At 46.1% G+C, this 23,162-nt stretch overlaps 1 protein-coding gene across 8 annotated transcripts in view; it reads left to right on the top strand.

Annotated features, from left to right (window-relative positions):
- Positions 1-23,162, top strand: part of LOC143982457 (zona pellucida sperm-binding protein 3 receptor-like) — a 633,312-nt gene that overhangs the window by 113,256 nt on the left and 496,894 nt on the right. For all 8 annotated transcript variants that reach the window (XM_077481173.1, XM_077481174.1, XM_077481171.1 and 5 more), the window contains exon 3: positions 3,554-3,739. In XM_077481173.1, the coding sequence (XP_077337299.1) occupies positions 3,554-3,739 (186 nt within the window). The remainder of the gene's footprint in view (positions 1-3,553; positions 3,740-23,162) is intronic.

Here is a 23,162-nt window from a genome sequence, read left to right as displayed (position 1 = left end):
AGCCTGAGGCCGCGTACACACGGGCGGACTGTTCGCCCAACTTTGTCCGCTGAACAGTGTTTGGGCGGACAGTCCGCTCGTGTGTGGGCTTTCAGCGGACAGTTTCAGCGGACAGTTGGACGGACAAGGTTTTTCGGAAATTCCGAAAAACTGTCCGCTGAAACCTTGTTTGAGCGAACAGTCCGCCCGTGTGTAGGCTTGTTCGTCAAACAAAGTTGCGCGCATGCTCAGAAAGGATTTTCACGCCGAAAGCTATAATGCAGTGTATAGGACGTCGTATTTTTCGTCCCGTCGTACGCGCCGTTCACGTCATCGCGCACGGTTTCAGCAAACTGTTCGTCCGTCGTGTGTGGCCATGTCCGTCCATGCTAAGTTTGAGCGGACTGTTTGCCGAAACTGTTGGACGGACAAAGTTGGGCGAACAGTCCGCGCGTGTGTACGCGGCCTAACAGATAAGACACCGGAAGATGAGTCCCCCAGACCGGAAAGGTGTCCAATGTTCTATTGGGGAAGAGCAAAGGGCAATTAGAAGTAACTCCAGAACTAATGAAATGGCTGGGCCAAAGCCACAAGACTCTCAGCTGTGGAGAAGAACACTGCATAGGAACCTGGAATGTAAGATCAATGAATCAGGGTAAGCTGGATGTGGTCAAACAGGAGATGGCAAGGTTGAACATCGATAACTTGGGAATTAGTGAACTAAAATGGACTGGAATGGGCGAATTCAACTCAGATGACTACTATATATTACTACTATTGTGGACAAGAATCTCTCAGAAGAAATGGTGTAGCCCTCATATTATGATATATCTATAAGATAAATCACTCAACATCACAATAATAAAAGTTTATGCACCAACCTCTGATGCTGAAGAAGCTGGCGTTGACCACTTTTATAAAGATCTACAACACCTTTTCTAACTCCAAAAAAGATATCCTTCTAATAATGGGAGATTGGAATGCTTAAGTAGAAAGTCAAAGCATATCCGGAATAACTGTTAAATATGGTGTTGGGGTACAAAATTAAGCAGGATAAAGGCTAATAGAGTTTTGTCAAGAGAACACACTGGTAATAACAAACACTCTTTTCCAACAAACAATAAGGTGACTCTATACATGAACATCACCGGGTTGTCAATACAGAAATCTGACTGATTATGTTCTCTGCAGCCAAAGATGGGGAAGCTCTATACAGTCAGTCAAAACAAGACCTGGAGCAGACTGTGGCTTACACCCTGAGCTTCTTATGGCAAAATTCAGGCTTAAATTGAAGAAAGCAGGAAACACCACTAGACATTTCAGATACGATCTAAATCTGATCCCCTAAATTCCATCACCCCAGTGGAGGTGACAAAAAGATTTATGGTATTAGATTTGATAGAGGAGGGAGAAAATACTGCGCTAAACCTGTGATAAGTGCAAAAGCGGCTGACACTCAAACAAAGTAAAAACAACATGTGAAACAATGTGTATAGCGCTCAAACATAAAACCCCATGAATGGGAACATAATCATATAAGTGAAAAATGTGTTGATGTGAAAATTAGTAAACAATATGATGTACAATAAAATCCACACAGTGTATAAAAACACTCAAAGAAGGCACCATGAGGTGAAAGAGTTCAAAATATAAATGTGAAATGGTTCTTTAAGGCCTCCCTTCCAGGCAGACTTGACACGGATATAGATATGTCACTCAAATCCTGACAGTGGTGTAAAAAGGATAGGGTACTCTTACTGGCAGGGATGGACACACATACCATATGGCAGTGGGTCAAATACGCTTGTGATTCTCCTTGGGTGTCACCAAGGATGCATTGGTAAATAGCTCGCAGTCCCCGAAACCGTGAAAATCCACAAAGGATCGTTGGAGTGGCAGCCAAAGATGTCTCGAGGGATCCACATAGACATAGGCAAACCAGGATCAAAAATGGCACGAAGGAATATAGATGGGAATAAGAGGAAAAAGCTCCATATGGTGCAGGTCAACCAATATCGTTTATTGGGCTATAGATTCTCACAACAACTTGTAAGATGAAAATAAAGTAAAAAAATCCACAATCCAATAAAAAAAAAATGGAAAGGATAAAAAAAAGCAATGTGGGAGTCTGAAATGAGCAAGCCGGAAGCATTTCGACAAAAGGGGCCTTCAACTGGGGCATCAGATTGTGGATTGTTTTTACTTTATTTTTATCTTACAAGTTGTTGTGAGAATCTATAGCACAATAAACAATATTGGTTGACCTGCACCATATGGAGCTTTTTCCTCTTATTCCCTTTTATATTCCATCATGCCATTTTTGATCCTGGTTTGCCTATGTCTATGTGGATCCCTCTGGGACATCTTTGGCTGCCGCTCCAACGGTCCTTTATGGATTTTCATGGTTCCGAGACTGCGAGCTATCTACCAATTCATCCTAGGTGACACCCAAGGAGAATCACAAGCATATTTGACCCACTGCTGTACAGTATGTGTGTCCATCCCTGCCAGTAAGAGTACCTTATCCTGTTTACACCACTGTCAGGATTTGAGTGACATATCTATGTCCGTGTCAAATCTGCCTGGAAGGGAGGCCTTAAAGAACCATTTCACGTTTATATTTTGCACATTTTTTTTTTATATTTTTTGCTGTGTGATGTGAGATTTACAAAGAAAAAAAAAATAATATAGTTTAAATTGCCATCAAATGATATTCACTGTCAGCTTCTTTAAAAAAAAAAGTCCTCCAAAATACATATCAAACCCTTGAAGAGCTCTGGGTGGTTGCTTTTTTTTTTTTTTTTTGTTTTGTTGTGTTTTTTATTTCTTTCTTTTACACTGTATATAACTGGTTGCTAAGGCGGGGGCCAGGAAGCTGGCCGCCGCATCCTTAACAACCGATGAGTCATCAGCTGTCGGCTGGCTTGCCACTCAATGTAAAAAAAATGGCGGCTAAAAAATAAAAGTGAAAAAAAACAGCATGGGGCCCCCCCCAGGTCCATACTAGGCCCTTGGGTCTAGTATGGATTCGGAGGGGACCCACACACACTAAAATGTCTAAAAAAAATTGGTGTGGGGGTCCCCCCAAAATCCATACCAGACCCTTATCCAAGCATGCAGCCCGGCAGGGCAGGAAGGGGAGGGGACGAGCGAGCGCCCCCCTTCTGAACCATACCAGGCCGCATGCCCTCAACATGGGGGGGGGTGGGTGCTTTAGGGAAGGGGGGGCTCTGCGCCCCCCACCCCAAAGCTCCTTGCCCCATGTTGATGGGGACAAGGGCCTCTTTAACAAGGGGGCCCCCAGATCCTGCCCCCCCATGTGAATGACCATGGGGTACATTGTACCCCTACCCATTCACTAAAAAAAAGTAGTGTAGTGTTAAAAACTAAATAGTGTTATTTGTGAAACAGATCCTGTTTTTTAGTTTTATCAGAATAAACTAAATTTTTACAACTTTTATGTTCCTACTACTATTTTTACAGTATTTACTGTCTAAAATCCTACTAAAATGTTCCTACTTTGGTAAAATAACATATTTGCTTCTATTATAACTAAATTATAATTTTCTTCCAGGTGTTTGCAGGTATGTTCCTGACATCTATTTTGCTGAACCGGTAGAACCTACAAGAGAGCATTTTTTTGAGGAAGGCACAACACTCCAGTTCAAGTGCAAGAAAGGTTTTGATCCTGTACCAAATGTAAATAATGTTCTAACTTGCTTAGGGAGAACATGGACTCCACATAAAACATTTTGTACACGTACGTATTTGTGGAATACTTAGCACCTAGTCCTCGTTATGAAAATGTATAACACTCCTGTATTTAGAATCCATTTCAGAATTTTAACTCCAAGCATGTATCTCGTATCTGCATGATTCAATTCAGAGCACTATGTGTAATTTCTGTCTGCTGCCTCATTTCTCACTGAGCTCTGCAGAGTGTAACTTTAGCTCCCTACCCCCTGCTTTTTGGAAGCTCAGACAAGCTGTATACATTTTGGATTTTGAATGGCTGTAGATAAGAGGATTGCAGATAAACAAGTTCAACTTCTATAGCAAGATTTGTTTCATCTCTGTGTTGCACCTTAGCCCAGTCACTTCAGTGTGTATATGTATAGGTTTACAACCACTTTAAAGTTGCCAGCCAAAAAAAAGTCCTGGGTGCACCATAAAAACTGCCTTCATTATGGCGGCATATATGTGCAGGTATATACAATATATATACATATATACACCAGTAGGACACCATGATAAAGACATAGATAATATAGCAATCATGCAGTATAAATGATCTAATATTGGGGACAAATTTTTGCCTCAAATCACTTATAGAGATGTTGTCACTTTGCGCAGTGTCTATGGACAAGCTGGAGAGTCTCCTTGCTTATCTGTTAAGCAAAGTGTAAAATCTGACCACATTTCTAGATATTTTTTTAGGGTTAAGAGGACAGCGGTTGGAAGATCGATGGGGATAAGGGTAAGTGAATAGGAAATATTAGCTGGTTGTACAGTTCAGTACACTTTTTTGAAGATCCAATTCCACAATTCCTTATGATGCTCCTTCATTCACTGGACATAGGATCCCTACCCATCTCTATCATGGATACAGCGGCAGTGGTTATTCTTAAACCCTGACATGTGCTCATCATATTGTATGATTTGTTATTGAATGAAGATTCTGGCTTTGCTTCATGCTGATTAGTCGGGATTCATGCTAGGTAGGAGTACAGACACCAACATCCGCAGACTGAATACCCATATGGATCTTGCTAGTTCAGGCCACCAGGAGGTTGATGGTTTCCCTGGATGCTAAAAATGCATTTGATTCAGTGGAATGGGAAGTCTTTCAGAAATTTGGATTTGGCCTCAATTTTATCACATGGTATAAAATGGTATACTTTGCCCTGGTGGCCCAGGTGCAGACCAATGGCAATGATTTTAACACGTATTCCCCACATAGGGGAACAAGACAAGGGTGTCCCCTTTATCCAGGTTTGTTTACAGTGACCCTATAGCCTCTAGCTATTCAGATTAGAGCTACGGCTGTGGTGAAGGGCATCAGAGTTGGTCTGCTAGAAGAAAAACTATCCTTATATTCAGATGATGACCTTATATATGTATTCAGCTATACGATTAATAGACACGTTTAATTACTTTCCCAGTGTTAAGACTAACTGGGATTAATTTTCATATTTACGCTTACTCCTTCATATTCCAGCACAGAAAAAAACACACCTCTTCGATGGGTTCATATCTGGGGGTGAGGGTTGCTAGGGATGCCACTGGCTTTCTAGAACTTAATTTTCATCCCTTACATAAAAGGCACACTTAGGGGCTGATTTACAAACACTTTGCGCCATGAGTTGCGGTGCACGCCGATGTGCAACAGCCGTTTTCGTATTCACAAAGCATTTGCACCTGTAACACAGCACAATTCCCCATTTACTATCAACATGCCAGCGCACGGGAGGCAGCGATCGGTGCGCCGCTATAGACCTGGCGCACGCATTCTTCAACTCAGAATTAAAAGAAGGTGGAAGTGCCAATATTATGGGGGTGATGTGGGTGATGTGAGAAAGTATAGTTATAACTGTCCAAGTAACAAATATGCCCAAAATAGAACAGAAAAATAACTTTCTCTGAACAAGCCTGCTGCGCCTGCAAATACACTTGGAACTGCGCAAGGTCAATTTATGCACTGCGCATGCGCAAGCGGCATTTGCGCATGTTCAAGTGCTTTGGTTCACTGCGCCGGCAAAATCTTAGTAAATGTCAAGCCACGTAGATTAATTTGCATAAGTTGAACAGGCGGTTCACTTTTATGTTTTTTTTTAAGGCTATTAGCCTATTCATGTTAGCATTAAGAAAAAAAAATGAAGAAAAAAATGTGTGGGGTCCCCCGAAATTCCATACCAGGCCCTTAAGGTCTGGTATGGATATTAAGGGAAACCCCACGCCAACAAAAAAAAATGGCGTGGGGGTCCCCCTTAAAATCCATACCAGGCCCTTCAGATCTGGAATAGATTTTAAGGGGAACCTCGTGCCAAAAAAAATGGCCTCGGGGTCCCCCTCAAAATCCATGCCAGACCCTTCAGGTCTGGCATGGATTTTAAGGGGAACCCAGCACCAAAAAAAAATGGCGTGGTGGTCCCCTTCAAAATCCAGACCCTTATCCAAGCACGCAACCTGGCAGGCCGCAGGAAAAGAGGGGAGGACAAGAGAGCGCCCCCCGAACCGTACCAGGCCACATGCCCTCAACATTGGGAGGGTGCTTTGTGGTCCACCCCAAAGCAACTTGTCCCCATGTTGATGAGGACAAGGGCCTCATCCCCACAACCCTGGCCGGTGGTTGTGGGGGTCTGCGGGCGGGAGGCTTATCGAAATCTGGAAGCCCCCTTTAACAAGGGGATCCCTATATCCCGGCCCCCCCACATCTATCCTGGGTAGTGTATACAGCTATATACACCCACCCTCTTCCTTCCTGTATGCAGGAAGGAAGAAGGTGGGTGTATATAGCTGTATACACTACTCAGGACAGATGTACTCACAATTTGTGTATATTATCTGTGTAGTAGTGTATACAGCTATACATACCCACACCTTCTACCCTCCTGTATATAAAGACTATGCGCCATCATTACTGACTGCAGATATACATAATTTGTCCTGTTACTGTATATATATATATATATATATATATATGAATACAGGACAAATTATGTATATCTGCACTCAGTGATGATAGAGGAAGGTCTCTATATACAGGAAGGAAGTTGGGGTATATATAGCTGTATATGTGATGGTACTGGTGGGCACAGATGAGATGGCAGTGCTGGGCACAGATGAAATGGCACTGGTGTGTACAGATGAGATGGAACTGGTGGGCACAGATGAGATGGCACTGGTGGGCACAGATGAGACCGCACTAGTAGACACAGATGAGACGGCGAATATACAAATATATTTTTTATAAGTCCTTTTTTTTCCTTGTAATCATGTTTGCGACTATATTACATTTTAGAGCAGGCCAATTAGTCATACTATATAATTACCACAATGTTTAGTAGGTTCTATGATATTGTGGCTTTTTATTCCCGGGTATAATTCCTTTTGGGCTAGTTGGGCTTTCCTGCTTTTGTTTTCCCACAAGTAAAATGGTGGATTGGCGCGCCTATGGAGCTCAGATCGAGGCGTGGTTGTATTTGTTTGCTATTTAAGCGGTGCGTCAGGGCGCTGTCCCGTATCCCGTGACCACGTCCGTCTAGTGACGAAACGCGTAGGAAGGAACGGCGAGCTGACGTCACCGCGTTCTACGTAGATCCGGAAGTGCGGGCGGTAGCCGAGAGCCAGCTGGCTCGATTTTGTGAAGTGCTGATATACATGCTGACTATGTGAGTGTAATTGCGTTATATTTTTTAGTTTATTAAAAAGGGTTTTACACTATGTATGTGTTCCCTTGTTGTTTTTTATACATTTTGTGGCATTAACGTCCCAACTGGTGGAGTGTTTGGAGAGAGAGGTTCGGTGTGGTTTCCAGGACTGTCTATCTAGAGTACCTGCAAATGCGTTTTTGATCTCACTTAATACTGAGATCTTATGTTCTGGTAAGTGGCCCATATTATCTATTGGTGGAGGTGCTTCAGTGGAATTCTGGGCACACGATTTCTCATTGGTGTCCCGTTTTATTCCACGTTGGATCGATCAAAAAAGAACAAACCTTTTGGGATTTATGTGGACTATTTTTTATTCACTTTATATCTACCTTATATACACTACATGGAATTTATTTTGTAAATATATTTCTATTTATTTCTATTTATTTATTTAATTAGTGAAGTGTTTTTTTATGTATTATTCATATTCATTTCACGTATGTGTGACAATAATATGTTAGCACAATTTGGATTTATTTTTTCACATATTAATTTATTGTGATAGATGTTTTATGTGAATTTTTTTATGTTTATTTATTCATATGGCACATTCATTTTTTACACTTAATTTTTTACACTCTATTTATATATTTATTCAATTCACTTTGATTTATTTATTAGTGTTGGGTTCTTATAACATAAATAATATTTTTTTTGCTGAATTAATTTCTTGGGGTCACATTCAAATTATTGTTTGTACACATTTAGCGCAGCTCCCCATTGTATACAAACAGATGAGACGGTAATGGTGGGCACAGATGAGATGGCACTGGTGGGCACAGATGAGACGGCACTGGTGTGCACAGATGAGATCCCACTGGTGGGCACAGATGAGATCCCACTGGTGGGCACAGATGAGATGGCACTGGTGGGCACAGTTGAGACCGCACTAGTATGCACAGATGAGATGGCACTGGTGGGCACAGATGAGACGGCACTGATGGGCACAGATGAGACGGCACTGGTGGGCACAGATCAGATGGTACTGGTGTGCACAGATGAGATGCCACTGGTGGGCACAGATTAGACGGCACTGGTGGGCACAGAGGAGGTGGCACTGGTGGGCACAGATGAGACAGCACTGGTGGGCTCAGGTGAGATGGCACTGGTGGGCACAGATGAGACGGCACTGGTGGGCACAGATAACATGGCCCCTTATGGGCTCAGATGAGATGGCACTGGAGGGCACAGATGAGATGGCACTGGTGGGCACAGATGAGACCGCACTAGTAGGCACAGATGAGATGGCACTGGTGGGCATAGATGAGACCGCACTAGTAGGCACAGATGAGATGCCACTGGTGGGCACAGATGAGACGACACTGGTGGGCTCAGATGAGATGGCACTGGTGGGCACAGATGAGACCACACTAGTAGGCACAGATGAGACGGAACTGGTGGGCACAGATGAGGTGGCACTGATGGGCACAGATGAGATGGCAGTGCTGGGCACAGATGAGATGGCACTCGTGTGCACAGATGAAACGACACTGGTGGGCTCAGATGAGATGGCACTGGTGGGCACAGATGAGACCGCACTAGTAGGCACATATGAGACCGCACTGATGGGCACAGATGAGATGGCAGTGCTGGGCACAGATGAGATGGCACTGGTGTGCACAGATGAGACAGAACTGGTGGGGACAGATGAGATGGCACTGGTGGGCACAGATGAGACTGCACTAGTAGGCACAGATGAGATGGCACTGGTGGGCACAGATGAGATGGCACTGGTGTGCACAGATGAGATGCCACTGGTGGCCACAGATGAGATGGCACTGGTGGGCACAGATGAGACCGCACTAGTAGGCACAGATGAGACGGCACTGGTGGGCACAGATGAGACGGCACTGGTGGGCACAGATGAGACAGCACTGGTGGGCTCAGATGAGATGGCACTGGTGGGCACAGATGAGATGGCACTGGTGGGCACAGATGAGACCACACTAGTAGGCACAGATGAGATGGCACTGGTGGGCATAGATGAGATGGCACTGGTGGGCACAGATGAGATGGCACTGGGGGGCTCAGATGAGATGGCACTGGTGGGCACAGATGAGATGGCACTGGTGGGCACAGATGAGACCGCACTAGTAGGCACAGATGAGATGGAACTGGTGGGCACAGATGAGGCGGCACTGGTGGGCACAGATGAGACCGCACTGGTAGGCACAGATGAGATGGCACTGATGGGCACAGATGAGATGGCCTGGTGGGCTCAGATGAGATGGCACTGGTGGGCACAGATGAGATGGCACTGATGGGCTCAGATGAGATGGCCTGGTGGGCTCAGATGAGATGGCACTGGTGGGCACAGATGAGACTGCACTAGTAGACACAGATGAGGTGGCACTAGTGGGCACAGGCTGTACTGGTGGGTACAGATAATATACAGAAATTGTGAGTACATCTGTCCTGTGTAGTGTATACAGCTATATACACCCACCTTCTTCCTTCCTGTATATACCCCATCACCAAAAGTGATGGGGTACATACAGGAAGGAAGAAGGTGGGTGTGTATAGCTGTATACACTACACAGAACAGATGTACTCACAATTTCTGTATATTATCTGTGTAGTAGTGTATACAGCTCTATATACCCACACCTTCTTCCTTCCTTCTTGTATATAGAGACCTTCCTCCATCATCACTGACGGCAGATATACATCATTTGTCCTGTTACTGTATATGCAGCTGTATACAGGACAAATGATGTATATCTGCAGTCAGTGATGATGGAGGAAGGTCTCTATAATCAAGAAGGAAGGTAGGGTATATATTGTTGTAGATGAGATGGCACTGGTAGGCACAGATGAGATGGCACTGGTAGGCACAGATCAGATGACACTGGTGGGCACAGATGAGATGGCACTGGTGGGCACAGATCTGTATATTACCTGTGGTGCTGATCTATATACTACTGTATCTATGGTGCTGATCTATATACTCTCTGTGGTGCTGATCTGTATACTATCTGTGATGCTGAGCTACATACCATATCTGTGATGAATGAATGAATGAATGAAATACTTATATAGCGCACAATGCGAACTGAATCGCCTCTACGCTGTGATGCTGAGCTGTATACTCCTGAACTATGGGTGGAATACAGGGGGATGGAGTCAGTGGATTCTATAAGAAGTGGGGCTTATGAGAAGTGGAAAGGGTCAAAAAGGAAGGGCGGGGTCTGTGTATAAATGGGAAAAAAAGTTTGTAAAAAAACATCATTTTTAAATAGTAGTGATTTACTGATGCTTAATGTAAAATGAGAAATAGCAATAAAAATGAAAAATTCCTTTTAATATAGGGCATGGGGGTCCCCTTAGTCTACCTGTAAAGTGGCACAACTGTACTGTATATAGAACATGCTGCATCAATAATGACAATTATAAAGCCAAAAAAATGTTTGTTTGTTTTTCCATTCAAGCTTTCTTTATTTTATAAAGAGCTTGGGGAGCCAGTCTTTATGATGAGGCCACAATTTAGTGCACTCGGAACAAGATTAGAGTTTTTTTGGATAAATTATAGTGTCTCTTTTGCAGACTTTGGATAGAAGTAACAGGTGGCGAAAAATTAGGCTTTGGGTGTTGGTGGTGCCTTCACACCATAACCCTATAGAGTTACTCTTGATGAAAGAAAGAATTGACGTTGCTGTCAAAAATTGAAATGATATGTACCTGTCAAACAGGTGCAGAGAAATTGGTCTTTGGGTGTCATGGTACCTTTACACCCTAACCCTATGGAGCAGTGATGGTGAATCTTGGCACCCCAGATGATTTGGAACTACATTTCCCATGATACTCATGCACTCTGCGGTGTAGTGAAGCGTCATGGGAAATGTAGTTCCAAAACATCTGGGGTGCCAAGGTTCGTTATCACTGCTATAGAGGTACTCTTGATGAAAGCAAAAATTGTCCTTGCTGTCAAAAATTACATGATATGTCAAACAGGTGCAAAAAAATTGGTCTTTGGGTGTCGGTGGTGCCTTTTCACCATAATCCTATAGAGGTACTCATGAAGAAAGCAAGAATTGGCCTTGCTGTCAAAAATTGTAGATATGCACCTGTCAGTGGCGTAACTAGAACCTTCAGGGCCCCGATGCTAGAAACCATGAAGGGCCCCCCTGAACCCGAGCCAGGGCCCTTCCTTCCGAATCCGGCGGTGGAACTCCAGGGCGTGGTCACAGGTATGACCTTTGTGAGCCCTGTAGTTCCACCACTGGTATCAGTAGTTTTTTTTATTATATTTTTTTATTTTTAGGTGCCCCATTGGGGGACTGTCCCTAGGCAGGATGGGGTCCCCGTCCCCAGAAGAGATGAGGTCCTTTTCTCCAGGGCAGATGAAGTTACTGCCCCCAGGTGAGAAGGGGTCCCTGTCCCCAGGGGAGAAGGGGTCCCTGTCCCCAGGGGGAGATGGAGGGGGTATGGAATGGTGTGTGGGGGATGGGGTCCTCTCACTCACCATGACCAAGCTGTAGGCCACGCACTCATCCATGTTGGCCTGGGCTCCATCCGGTGTGCTGGACGGGCGATCAGCATATCTCCCAGAAAGACCTTTCATCATCTGTGTATGACGGGGGAGGAGAAGGGCTGGCACACAAGCCTGCAATGTCCTCCGGGAAGCCGGCTCTCATAGGGCTGAACTGCATCTGTGTGCTTAAAGTTTGTTTATCCGGGAGAAGTGTGTAGTGCAGGCCGGACTCGGAGGGGGGGGGGGGGGGGGGCGGGACTCTGGCTGGGGAAAACAGACTCGGACTGAGTGGCAATGCATGTAGCAGGAGAGGGGTACTCTGAGGAGCCGGCTGAGGACACAGGTCATGCGGGGAATGCACAACTGAAGAGCAGCCAGTGCGATAGTCGAGCATGGAGCTCTGGTAGTCACCCTCCAGCCACCCGTGTGCATGGTGCACTGGTACCACTAGCTGCCTATGCTGCTGCTGGCCATATGTAGAGGGGGCTGCATGGGCCCCCTGCATCACAGGGCCCGGTTGCAGTCGCAACTGCTGCACCCCCTATAGTTACGCCCCTGGCACCTGTCAAACTTTTCTTCAAGATTAAATCAACACCCACAAACCTAGGCAGCCTACATAGCCTTCAGAGATTCGAGATCCAGAAAGCACGTAATCAGGGTCATTGGCATCAGGGGCTTGATACAGTTGTGCTCAAAACTTTGCATACCCTGTAAGAAATTGTGAAATTTTGGCATTTATATTGAAAATATGACTAATCATGCCAAAAAACTGTCTTTTATTTAAGGATATTGATCACATGAAGCCATTTATTATCACATCGTTTTTTGGCTCCTTTTAAAATCATAATAACAGAAATCACCCAAATGGCGCTGATAACAATTTTACATACCCTGGAATATTTGGCCTTGGTACAGACACAGAAGGTGACACACACAGGTTAAATGGCTATTAAAGGTTAATTTCTCACATTTGTTGCTTTTTAAATCACAATTAGTGTCTGTGTATAAATAGTGAATGAGTTTGTTAGCTCTCACTTGGATGCCCTAATCAGGCTAGACACTGTGCCATGGGGAGGTAGAAAAAAACAGTCAAAAGACCTGCATAACAATGGAACTTTATAAAGATGGAAAAGTATATAAAAAGATACCGAAAGCCTTGAATATGCCAGTCAGTACTGTTTAATCCCTTATTAAGAAGTGGAAAATTTGGAGCTCTTTTGATACCAAGCCAAGGTCAGGTAGACAAAGAAAGATTGTAGCCACAACTGGTGGAAGAATTGCCCAGGACACAAAGACAAACCCACAGGTAACCTCAGGAGAAATAAAATCTGCTCTCCAAAAAGAAGGTGTGGTTGTTTTTAAGGAGCATAATTCAACGATACTTGAACAAAAAAGAGCTGCATGGTGGAGCTGCCAGAAGGAAGCCTTTACTGCGTCCATGCCACTAAAAAGCCCAATGAGGCATGTCAAGATGTTGTTGGGCATATTGTAACCAGGCTTTTTTGTGGAACTTGTGCAGTAAAGGCTTCTTTCTGGCAACTTGACCATGCAGCTCTTCTTTGTCCAAGTATCATCGTATTGTGCTCCTTAAAAACAACCACACCATCTTTTTCCAGAGCAGCCTGTATTTCTCCTGAGGTTACCTGTGGGTTTTTTTTGTATCCCAAACAATTCCTGTGATCCTGTGAGTTGTGGCTGAAATCTTTCTTGATCTACCTGACCTTGGCTTGGTGTCAAGAGATCCCAAAATTTTCCACTTCTTATTAAATGATTGAACAGTACTGACTGGCATATTCAAGGCTTTGGATATCTTTTTATATCCTCTTCCATCTTTGTAAAGTTTCATTACCTTGTTACGCAGGTCTTTTGTTTGTTTGTTTGTTTGTCTTTGTATGCTGGGCAATTCTTCCACCAGTTGTGGCTACAATCTTTCTTTGTCTACCTGACCTTGGCTTGGTATCAAAAGAGCTCCAAATTTTCCACTTCTTAATAAGGGATTAAACAGTACTGACTGGCATATACAAGGCTTTGGGTATCTTTTTGTATACTTTTCCATCTTTATAAAGTTCCATTGTTACGCAGGTCTTTTGACTGTTCTTTTCTACCTCCTCATGGCACAGTGTCTAGCCTGATTAGTGCATCCATGTGAGAGCTAACAAACTCATTGACTATTTATACACAGACACCAATTGTGATTTAAAAAGCCACAAATGTGGAAAATGAACCTCTTAATAGCCATTTTAACCTGTGTGTGCCACCTTCTGTGTCAAGGCCAAACATTCCAGGATATGTAAACTTTTCATCAAGGCCATTTGGGTAATTTCTGTTATCATTATGATTTTAAAAGGAGCCAAATAACGATGTGATGATAATAAATGGCTTCATGTGATCACTATCCTTGAATAAAAGACAGTTTTTTGGCATGATTAGTCATATTTTTCAATATAAATGCAAAAATGTCACAATTTCTGCCAGGGTATGCAAACTTTTCAGCACATCTATAGCTGCTGCTAATCCAAGACCAATTACATTTTGATAAATGTCAGGCAGTCCACGGAGTCTGCAGACAGACATGCTCTCTTATCTGTCACAAAACCTCTGGCAGCACTGAGGGCAAGGTCTGGCCAGTGGTCTATCTCATGACCCAGTAACCCAGTGGATCGTCAACTTGAAATCTCTCCATATCTGTATTCGCCCCTAGATAATCTCCCACCATATGATGAAGATGCTGCCGATGGGATGTGGAAGCTGACAGCCCTGGGTGCCAAGGACTAAACTTTTTTTGAAATTCATCACTGCTCCTCTCTTGACCATCAGAAGCCTCAAAATGACATCAGGAAAGGCATTAAATAAATTTATCTTTAAGCCACGTATATCCTTTTGCAGGCTTTGAAGAATGAGGGAGCCCATGCACCGCAAGTTTGTGGAGACATGAGAAGCAGAATTCTTGGGGTCCATGAGGATTATAAGCGGGCCTTGAGAGGAAAGGAAGTCCTCCTCTTCCTCCCACTGCTCTGCCTCGAGTGCACTGTCCATGATGCCATGCAGAGTCTGCTCCAGCAGGAACACAACAGGGATTATGTCAATGATGCATGCATTGTCATGGCTCACCATCCTTGTGGCCTCCTCAAATGGTGACAGTACAGTATCAGCAACCCTCGTCGTGGAAAAAAAATAAGCTGGCCTGAGCCTCTCCTTGTGCCATACTCACACAGGTACTTGTTGACAGCCCTCAGCTGCATGTGAGGCCACTGCAGTATTGCCAATGTCGAGTTCCACCTGGTGGGCATGTCACAAATCAGGCAGTTTATGGAATTTCCGCTGAATTTCAGCCAACCGAGCACTGGCTGTGTATGACCACCTGAAATGGCTACAGACTCTTCTGGCCTGCTTTAGCAGCTCAACCCTAGGTTTCCAACCATAGGTACCAATTTGAAAAATGATGTACCACCAAATTGAGGACATGCCTTTGTCCTCAATTTGGCTTTGTGTCAACTGTCAACTTATAGGCCGATAGGAGGTTTGTGCCATTATTGCATACCCCTATTCCTGGCTCCAGCTGGCATGGCATGAACCACCTCTGGGCCTGCCCCTGCAGAGCTGCAAGAATCTCTGCTCCGGTGTGGCTCCTGTCCCCTAGACAGAACAGCTGTAGCACTGCATGGCACCTTTTAGCCTGACTCATTGAATAGCCCCTTGATCGCTTAGGGGGTACTTGTGGTTCATGGGACAATTCAGCAGAGGAGTGCATGGAGGAGGAGAATGGGGTGGAGCTGACAAATCTCACATTATCACCACTAGCTGTATGGAGACATGGTGGCACAACAAGCTGCAGCACTGAGCCCTGTCCTACATCCTTCCGAGTTGAAAGCAGAGTTACCCAGTGTACTTTGAACAAAATATATGTTCAAAGTACATATGACAAAGCTTGCTGGGCCACACGTCAGCAGTAATGTGGACCTTTTGGCTGACTGCCTTGCCCAATGATGCCACAACATTGCCTTCCACGTGATGGTAGAGAGCTGGAATAGCCTTACGTGAAAAGAAATAGTGACTGGGAACCTGCCATTGTGGTACAACACATTCTGCAAATTCACGGAAGGGTACAGAAACCACCAGATGGAAAGGCAGGAGTTGTAAAGCCAGCAGCTTTGACAAGCTTGAATTTAGATGCTGGGCATGTGAGTGGCAGTGACTGTATTTTTTTTCTCTGCAGCAGATGCGGCAGAAAAATGTGCCTGCTATAGTCTACAGCTGGTGGTGTGCTACTGGCAGATGTGCTGCAAGAACCTGTGACACTATTCACTATACCATCATCCCTGTTAGTGGGGACTGCTGAGAGGTCATGAGGTACAGGAGGGGTACACCGAAAGGGTGAGGAGGAGCAGAATTGCATTCCATTTTGTGTGGTTTTCAGGTGCTCCTGCCAACGTGCCTAGTGGTGGGTGGTTAAATGCCTTGTCAAGTATGTGGTGCCCAAATGGATGGTGTTTTTGCCACGCTTGATCTGCTTGAGGCAAAGTTTGCAAATTGCAACAGTACGATTGGCTGCACATGTGCTAAAAAAGCCCAGGCAGCTGATCTGTGGGAAGTGGCCCAGGAGATAACATCTCCACAATCTGGCGTAATAGAGTGTCTGCTCTCTACTCTTCCATGATGGCTGCCTCTTTGCGGTTGGGGTTGTGACTTACCCTCACTTTCCTCCTCTGCTCTTTCCGGCACCTAAGTTGCTTCAGTGACCACATCATCATCATCCCCTCCATCCTCATCACTGGAGCCAACATTCTGCAAATTCACGGAAGTGGGCAGAATCCACCAGACAAAAAGGCAAAAGTTGTAGAGCAAGTAGCTTTGACAAGCTTACAATTAGACTCTGGGTATGTGGGTGTCAGTGACTGTTTTTTTTTTTTTCGCTGCAGCAGATGGGGCACAGAAATTTGCCGGCTATGGTCTACAGATGGTGTTGTGCTACTGGCAGACATGCTGCAAGGACCTGGGACACCCTGTGCTGTACCATCATTCCCTGTCAGTGGAGGCTGCTGAGAGGTCATAAAGTATAGCAGGGGTAGACCGGAAAGGTGAGAAGTGAGGAGGAGTAAAATTGCATCCCTTTTGTGTGGCTTTCAGGTGCTCTTGCCAATGGGCTGAGTGATGGAAGGTTAAATGCCTTGTTAAGCATGTGGTTCCCAAATGGCTGGTGTTTTTGCCATTCTTGATGTGCTTGAGGCAAAGTTTGCAAATTGCAACAGTGTGATCGGCTGCACATGTGCTAAAAAAGGGGAAAACAGCTGAGCTGTGGGAAGAGGGCCGGGAGATAACAGCTTTACAATCTGGAATAGGGTGGCTGCTCTCTATTCTTCCATGATGGCTGCCTCTTTGGGGTTGTGCCCTACCCTCACTATCCTCCTCTGCTCTATCCAGCACCCAAGTCGCATCAGTGACCTCATCATCATTATCATCACCTCCTCCATCCTCATTTTAATGAGAGACAACGTGGTAATATGCTGCGGCTGGGAGAACATGACTGCCAATTTGTTCATACCTTCCTCAACCTCAGAACCAAGATCTGGATCAAGTAATGCCTGTGCATTGTCAAGGAGCAAGTGGCTTATTCTGTGTTCAGATAACTCAGCAGACTCTTCCATGCCTGATGATGGGGCTATGGCAGGAGTAGCTGTGGACAAAGAGGCAGAATAAGCCACTCTGGTAGCTGCAGTGGACTGTGCACTAGTCTCTACTTGGGTGATGGAGGATGAGGACGGAGGATGATAATGGTTTAGTAAAACCAGTCCACCACCTCCTCTGCATGCTGTGGCTGGATGGCACGGACAACATCACTAAACAGAGGATGCTCAATCTGAACTGTTCGCCCAACTCTAATCATGAACCTCATTTAGTACAGTATAACAATGAAACATACACAAAATACACAAATTAAAATGAGACAAAAATGCTCACTCAATAAATAAATATAAATGTTCCAATGCTAGTATGTCAGTGATCTGCAGCAGAGATGACCAGATCTGCAGGGCTACACATAGAAACTAAGACCAGGCTATATATATAGTAAAGTAAATTTATTAGCAATAAAACAAAAGACATCCACATGCCAGAAATCAGCAAAGTAGTGAATATACAAGTGAACTACAAGAATATAAATTAATATGCCAAAGTAACAGAAAACCTAACAAACTATATATATAAAATATATATACACAAGATGAGGAACATGGGTGACAGGGAATAAGAGAGATGCAAGAAAGGAGGGAATCAGGACTGAGATCAGGAACAATGGGAGCATATGTAAGGCAGCAGGGTACAGGATGCAGGGCTAGTGCAATATCGGGATCAAGTTCAGGACCTGCAGCAGGATAAATGAAAATAGCAAAACAATGATAGAGGCCGTACTGACCTAGTGCATTATCATAACTAAATCTTTATTAAGATAGTAAAAAAACAAGTGGGTACTCACAAACACGTGTTTAACATAAGCATGTCTAGAGACACAGACGAGACCGCCTCCAATACACCATACTCTGTTGATGGATGGCATGGGAAGAAATGTCTAAATGTCCATAGATTCGAACGTATTTCTAGGGTCAGGCCCTCTTCCTCAGAGCTTGGTCTCTGCGTCAAAAATGTGTTTTTGAGTACCCACTTGTTCAACTGTCTTTTTGTTTTTTTGATCTTAATAAAGATTTAGTTATGATAATGCACCAGGTCAGTACGCACTCACTTTTGTTTTGTAGTTTGCGCAGGGATATCGACAGTCCTAAGAGGGCAGCAACAGGTGTGTGCTCTGTGCATGCAAGATCAAGCCGGGAGGAGAGTCCATTTTACCCCTAAGCACCACACCTGAGCCAGAAAGTGTGTTTTAAGTTATGCTTAAATGGAAACAGCATCAGAATTAGCACAGCAAGCAAATCAAAACACTGACCCAAGATGACCTAGCAGAGGAGAGACTAAAGTACCCTCCCGGAAGCCAGCATCAGGTGGAGACTGAAGCTGCTGGGAGACACCTGCTGGTGGACACTGCAATTAAAGTTCCACTCAGGACACCACCGTGCCACCAGCAGGGGAATCAGGTCCTGACAGTGCCCTTAAAGGCAGAAGGTTTTTTATCTTAATGCATTCAATGCATTAAGATAAAAAGCCTTCTGTGTGTAACAGCCTCCCCAGCACCCTCTAATACTTACCTGAGCCACAGCTATCTCCAGCATTGTCCACGACTGTCTTAGCCTTTCAGGACTCTCCTCCTGATTGGCTGAAACAAAGCAGCGGCAACATTCACTCCCACGCCTGTCAATCAAAGTCAGCTAGCCAATCAGGGGAGAGAGAGGGTGGGACGGGTCGGGGCTCCATGTCTGAATGGACACACAGAGCTGTGATCCGGCTCGGTTTCCCCATAGCAAGCTGCTTTCTGCGGGGGCACTTGACAGGAGGGTGGGGCCAGGAGAGATTCTGGGCTGCTCTGTGCAAAACCAACTGCAGAGGAGGTAAGTATAACATGTGGTTGTGGTTGAACTTGATGGACATGTGCCTTTTTTAAACCTGACTAACTATGTAACTATGTAACATGTTTGTTTGTTTTTTTTGTTTTTTAAAAGGAGACTTTACAATAATTTTAAATTACATAAAAAAAAGTATAGTGTCCATATAAAAAAGTATAATGTCCATATAAAAATTATAATGACCATACAATATAAAAATATAAAAATATATTTCTAAATCCAAATGTCCACCCAGTGTGTTAAAAGAATAACAGGATAAATAGTCCACGTGGTCCCTTCACCACACTCTTGGAATCGCACTACTCACCAAATTTGTTTCCATTACAGAAAATGCAGTCACAATTGGTGTAAACACAGCCTAGATAAGGGATCGACCTGTGAAGCACCTAGGTTGTTTATGTAATTTAAAGACAGATTACTGGTATTGAAATTTCTATATTTATTTATTGATTGAGCATTTTTTGTCACATTGTTATTTGTGTGTGTCCTATACTTTCATATACTATCCTATCCTATACTATTTCCTATACTGGAATCACTCAACAACCTGGACTATGTGTATGGTATAGCAAGGGGTCTGGCAGACCAATACCTCCCTATAGATCGGAAAGATTCCACATGATCCTACTTAGCCTGGGAATTTCAAGTGTACACTGGTCCAAAAAAGGTGAAATAATATGGGCTACTTGTATTGAGGAAAGGTCTCTGTGGAGGAGCTAGAAGTAATCTAAAAAGCTATACATTTCATGTTTAGGAATGTATAGTAAAAGCTGAAGTTCCCGATTGCACACATCTACGAGCTCGTGTTCACAAAATAGTATTTTCTGCCCCTATTAAAAAGGTAAAGGCAAAGCATGCTTGGATACCAAACAGAGTGGATCCATTTAGGACCATCTTTAATATTGGACGCTGGGCAAAAAATGTCTTGCCCCCACCCCCCCCATGTAGTTTCGCTCTCCACCTGCTCTGAAGCATACAATAAATAGCAGCTAGACTCAATATACATTTACTGAATCAGATCAGGCAGAGATTGTGATTGGTTGCCAGAGGTTAAAGCACACATTACTGCTCACTGATTAGTTGTTAGAGGTTACAGCACGTGATTTCTGCTTGTTGATTGGTTGCTAGAGGCACATGTCAGCACATTGTAGCATGTTGTAGGGCATAGAGCAGCCCATTGAAATTAATGGGCTGCCCTACATGCTACCTACATGTTTATCCACCCTGTCAGTACACCTTTGCATCCTAAAACCCATGGTAACCTCTGCTAATGTGATCCCAGTGCAGAGGGAGAGGGGCTCAGGAGGGGAAAACAAGGATGCTATGGAGGCAACAGACATCATCCTTATCAACTGATGACATCATTGGTTGTTAGGATGCCAGTGTCTAGAAAGTCATAATAGTGCATAAAGGAACGGCCCGGACACAGGCACTAGGGGGAGGGCCCGGCATGACGAGGGGGGGGGGCGGACGTGAGGCGGCGGAATTAATGTGTGATGGTGGTGACGCGGCGACGAGTTGAGGTGGGCGGAGCTTGTGCGCACGCGCGAGCAGTCGGCGCCATCTTAACACTGGAGAAGGAGCTTTTTGCGGAGCTCCGGGGCAACGGTAGTGATCGCCCCCCCTCTCAGAGCTCGGTGGCGGCAGCGGCGGTGGCAGGTACCATGGGGGACATTGAGGCACTCTTTGTTAGGCTCAGGGAGGAGGCTGCGGCGCGAGGTGCTGGCTGGCTGCAGGCCTCGGTCGACGGCCTGTTACAGGCGCCCAGCCAGGCCTCGTCCAGTGCGCCCACCGGCCCCCCTCCCCCGCCTAGGACACGTGCCAGGAGGTCTAGGCCTCCAGAGCGGTATGGCCCAGGGGCAGCCAGCATGAGGGATGGGGTTGGGAGCCCTGATCAGGCCCTGCAGACCCCGCCGGCCAAGCGGAAGCATCCTGGGGCCTGCGCGGTGGCTGGTGGAACCCCCCAGAGGCGCTGGACACGGGGTGGAACGGAAAATGGCAGGCCTGCACTCCAATACCCTGCGGCTGATGGTGGACGGGAGGCGGCTGCCTCGGCGGGTCACCGACCTGGACCGGGGGCGGCTCGGCGGGGGAGAGGTGCCTCGGCGGGTGATGGCCACGCACACGGAACGGCCAGGGCCTGTATTCCTGCGGAGAGAGGGAGGAGGAGGCCGGAGGGGACGCCATCGGAGGGACCTAGCCGAGGTCCGGTCCAGGGATGCTGCCAGGCATAGGGCTCAGAGTGGCAATGATCCCGAGCATGTGGCGCGGTACGGAACGGCGCGCAGTGAGGTCGTCACTGCTGAGCGCCCGGCGGCCGTGGAGACTCCAGATCGGCGGCCCGTGGAAGCGGATCCAAGGGAGGCCGGGAGTTCCCAGGACAGCTTGTCAGAGGGCGAATTGGTCGAGCGGGACGAGGGAGGTTCTGGCACGGTGCGAGGCTGGTACGCGGCCGGCGGCGGATGCTGCTCCGGTGGCGGCGTGGGCAGCTGCTCGTACCTCTACTGCGCAGGGTGCGGGGTTAAGCCAGGCTGCTGGGGGCACTGCTGTGGCAGGGGTGGCCGCTCCGGGGGCTGCGTCTGCGTCCTCGTCGGCTGTGACGGTGACGCCAGCGCCTGTTGAGGAGGCCACGGCGAGTGGGAAAGCGGCTGTTGGTGCCGACGGTGTGCGCCTGGCGGACGCCGCAAAATGTGAGGTCTACGTCTGTTTTGAGGGACCTTTAGGCGCTCACTTGAAGACTGAGGTGAAAGACCGCATTTGGAAAGGGGAGTATGTCGAAATTTTCTCCTTATTGCCTTTGGAGAAGTTTAACTTGGATAAAGTTAAGCCCGACAAGAGCAAGGAGGAGCGGCGCTACCGTCTGATACCGCGTATGTTTGCTAACTGGCTGCAGGCGTTTGCGATATTGGCGAGTGTTATCGGCGAAAAGGCGCCTGAAAACTGCTCCCCCCTTTTTTGCTATCTCGATTCCATCGGGGAGGCCCAGAGAGTTTATGGGGGAGTTTATGGGGGTACCGCTTGGTTGCGCTATGATGAGCAATTCAGGCAGAGGAAGGCTGTACGCGATGGGATCACAAGGACATTAGTTTGTGGATGAAGCTAATGTCGTCTCCGCGCAGTGTGTTGTCTCCCTTTCAGGGAGGGGCCGGTGGTCAGGCAGCTGCCGGACAACCAGCCGGAAATCGCATGGGTTTCTGCTGGCAATTTAACGCGGGTTCCGGCAAATTCGGGGCGAAATGTCGATTCCGACATGAGTGTTCCTCCTGCGGGGGCTCGCACCCACAGTCTAGGTGTTTCAAGCAGGGTCGCGGAAGAGGGGGTGATCCTGGAAAAAGGGAGGACGCCGGTGAGGGTAGGAAGGATGGTTCCCTTCCTAAGGGATGCGGCGCAGTTTCTGGAGTTGGGGTTTACCGAAGGTTTTCGGTTGAACTGTCAACTCCGGGTGGTGCCGCCGTTGGCGGACAATTTGAGGTCGGCGAGGGAACAGGCTGGCATTGTGACTGAGAAGTTGCTCAAAGAAGTTGCGTTGGGGCGTATGGCTGGCCCCTTTGAGCGGCCACCGCTTCCTGATCTTGTTATTTCGCCGTTGGGTGTGGTTCCGAAGAAGGAGTCGAACAAATTTCGGCTCATTCACCATTTGTCTCACCCGCGTGGCGGATAGCCTAGTCTGTGCTTCCCTGTTGGCGATGGTTCAGCAGCTTTTCAAAGTTTTTGGGGTCCCGTTGGCACCCGACAAGACTGAAGATCCAGCCACTGAGCTGCGTTTTT

The sequence above is a fragment of the Lithobates pipiens genome, unplaced genomic scaffold (genome assembly GCF_037356315.1).
Source record: "Lithobates pipiens isolate NorthernLeopardFrog02 unplaced genomic scaffold, aLitPip1_a1.2 Scaffold_16, whole genome shotgun sequence".
NCBI classification, from domain to species: Eukaryota; Metazoa; Chordata; class Amphibia; order Anura; family Ranidae; genus Lithobates; species Lithobates pipiens.
This window is presented reverse-complemented; position numbering and strand designations above follow the sequence as displayed.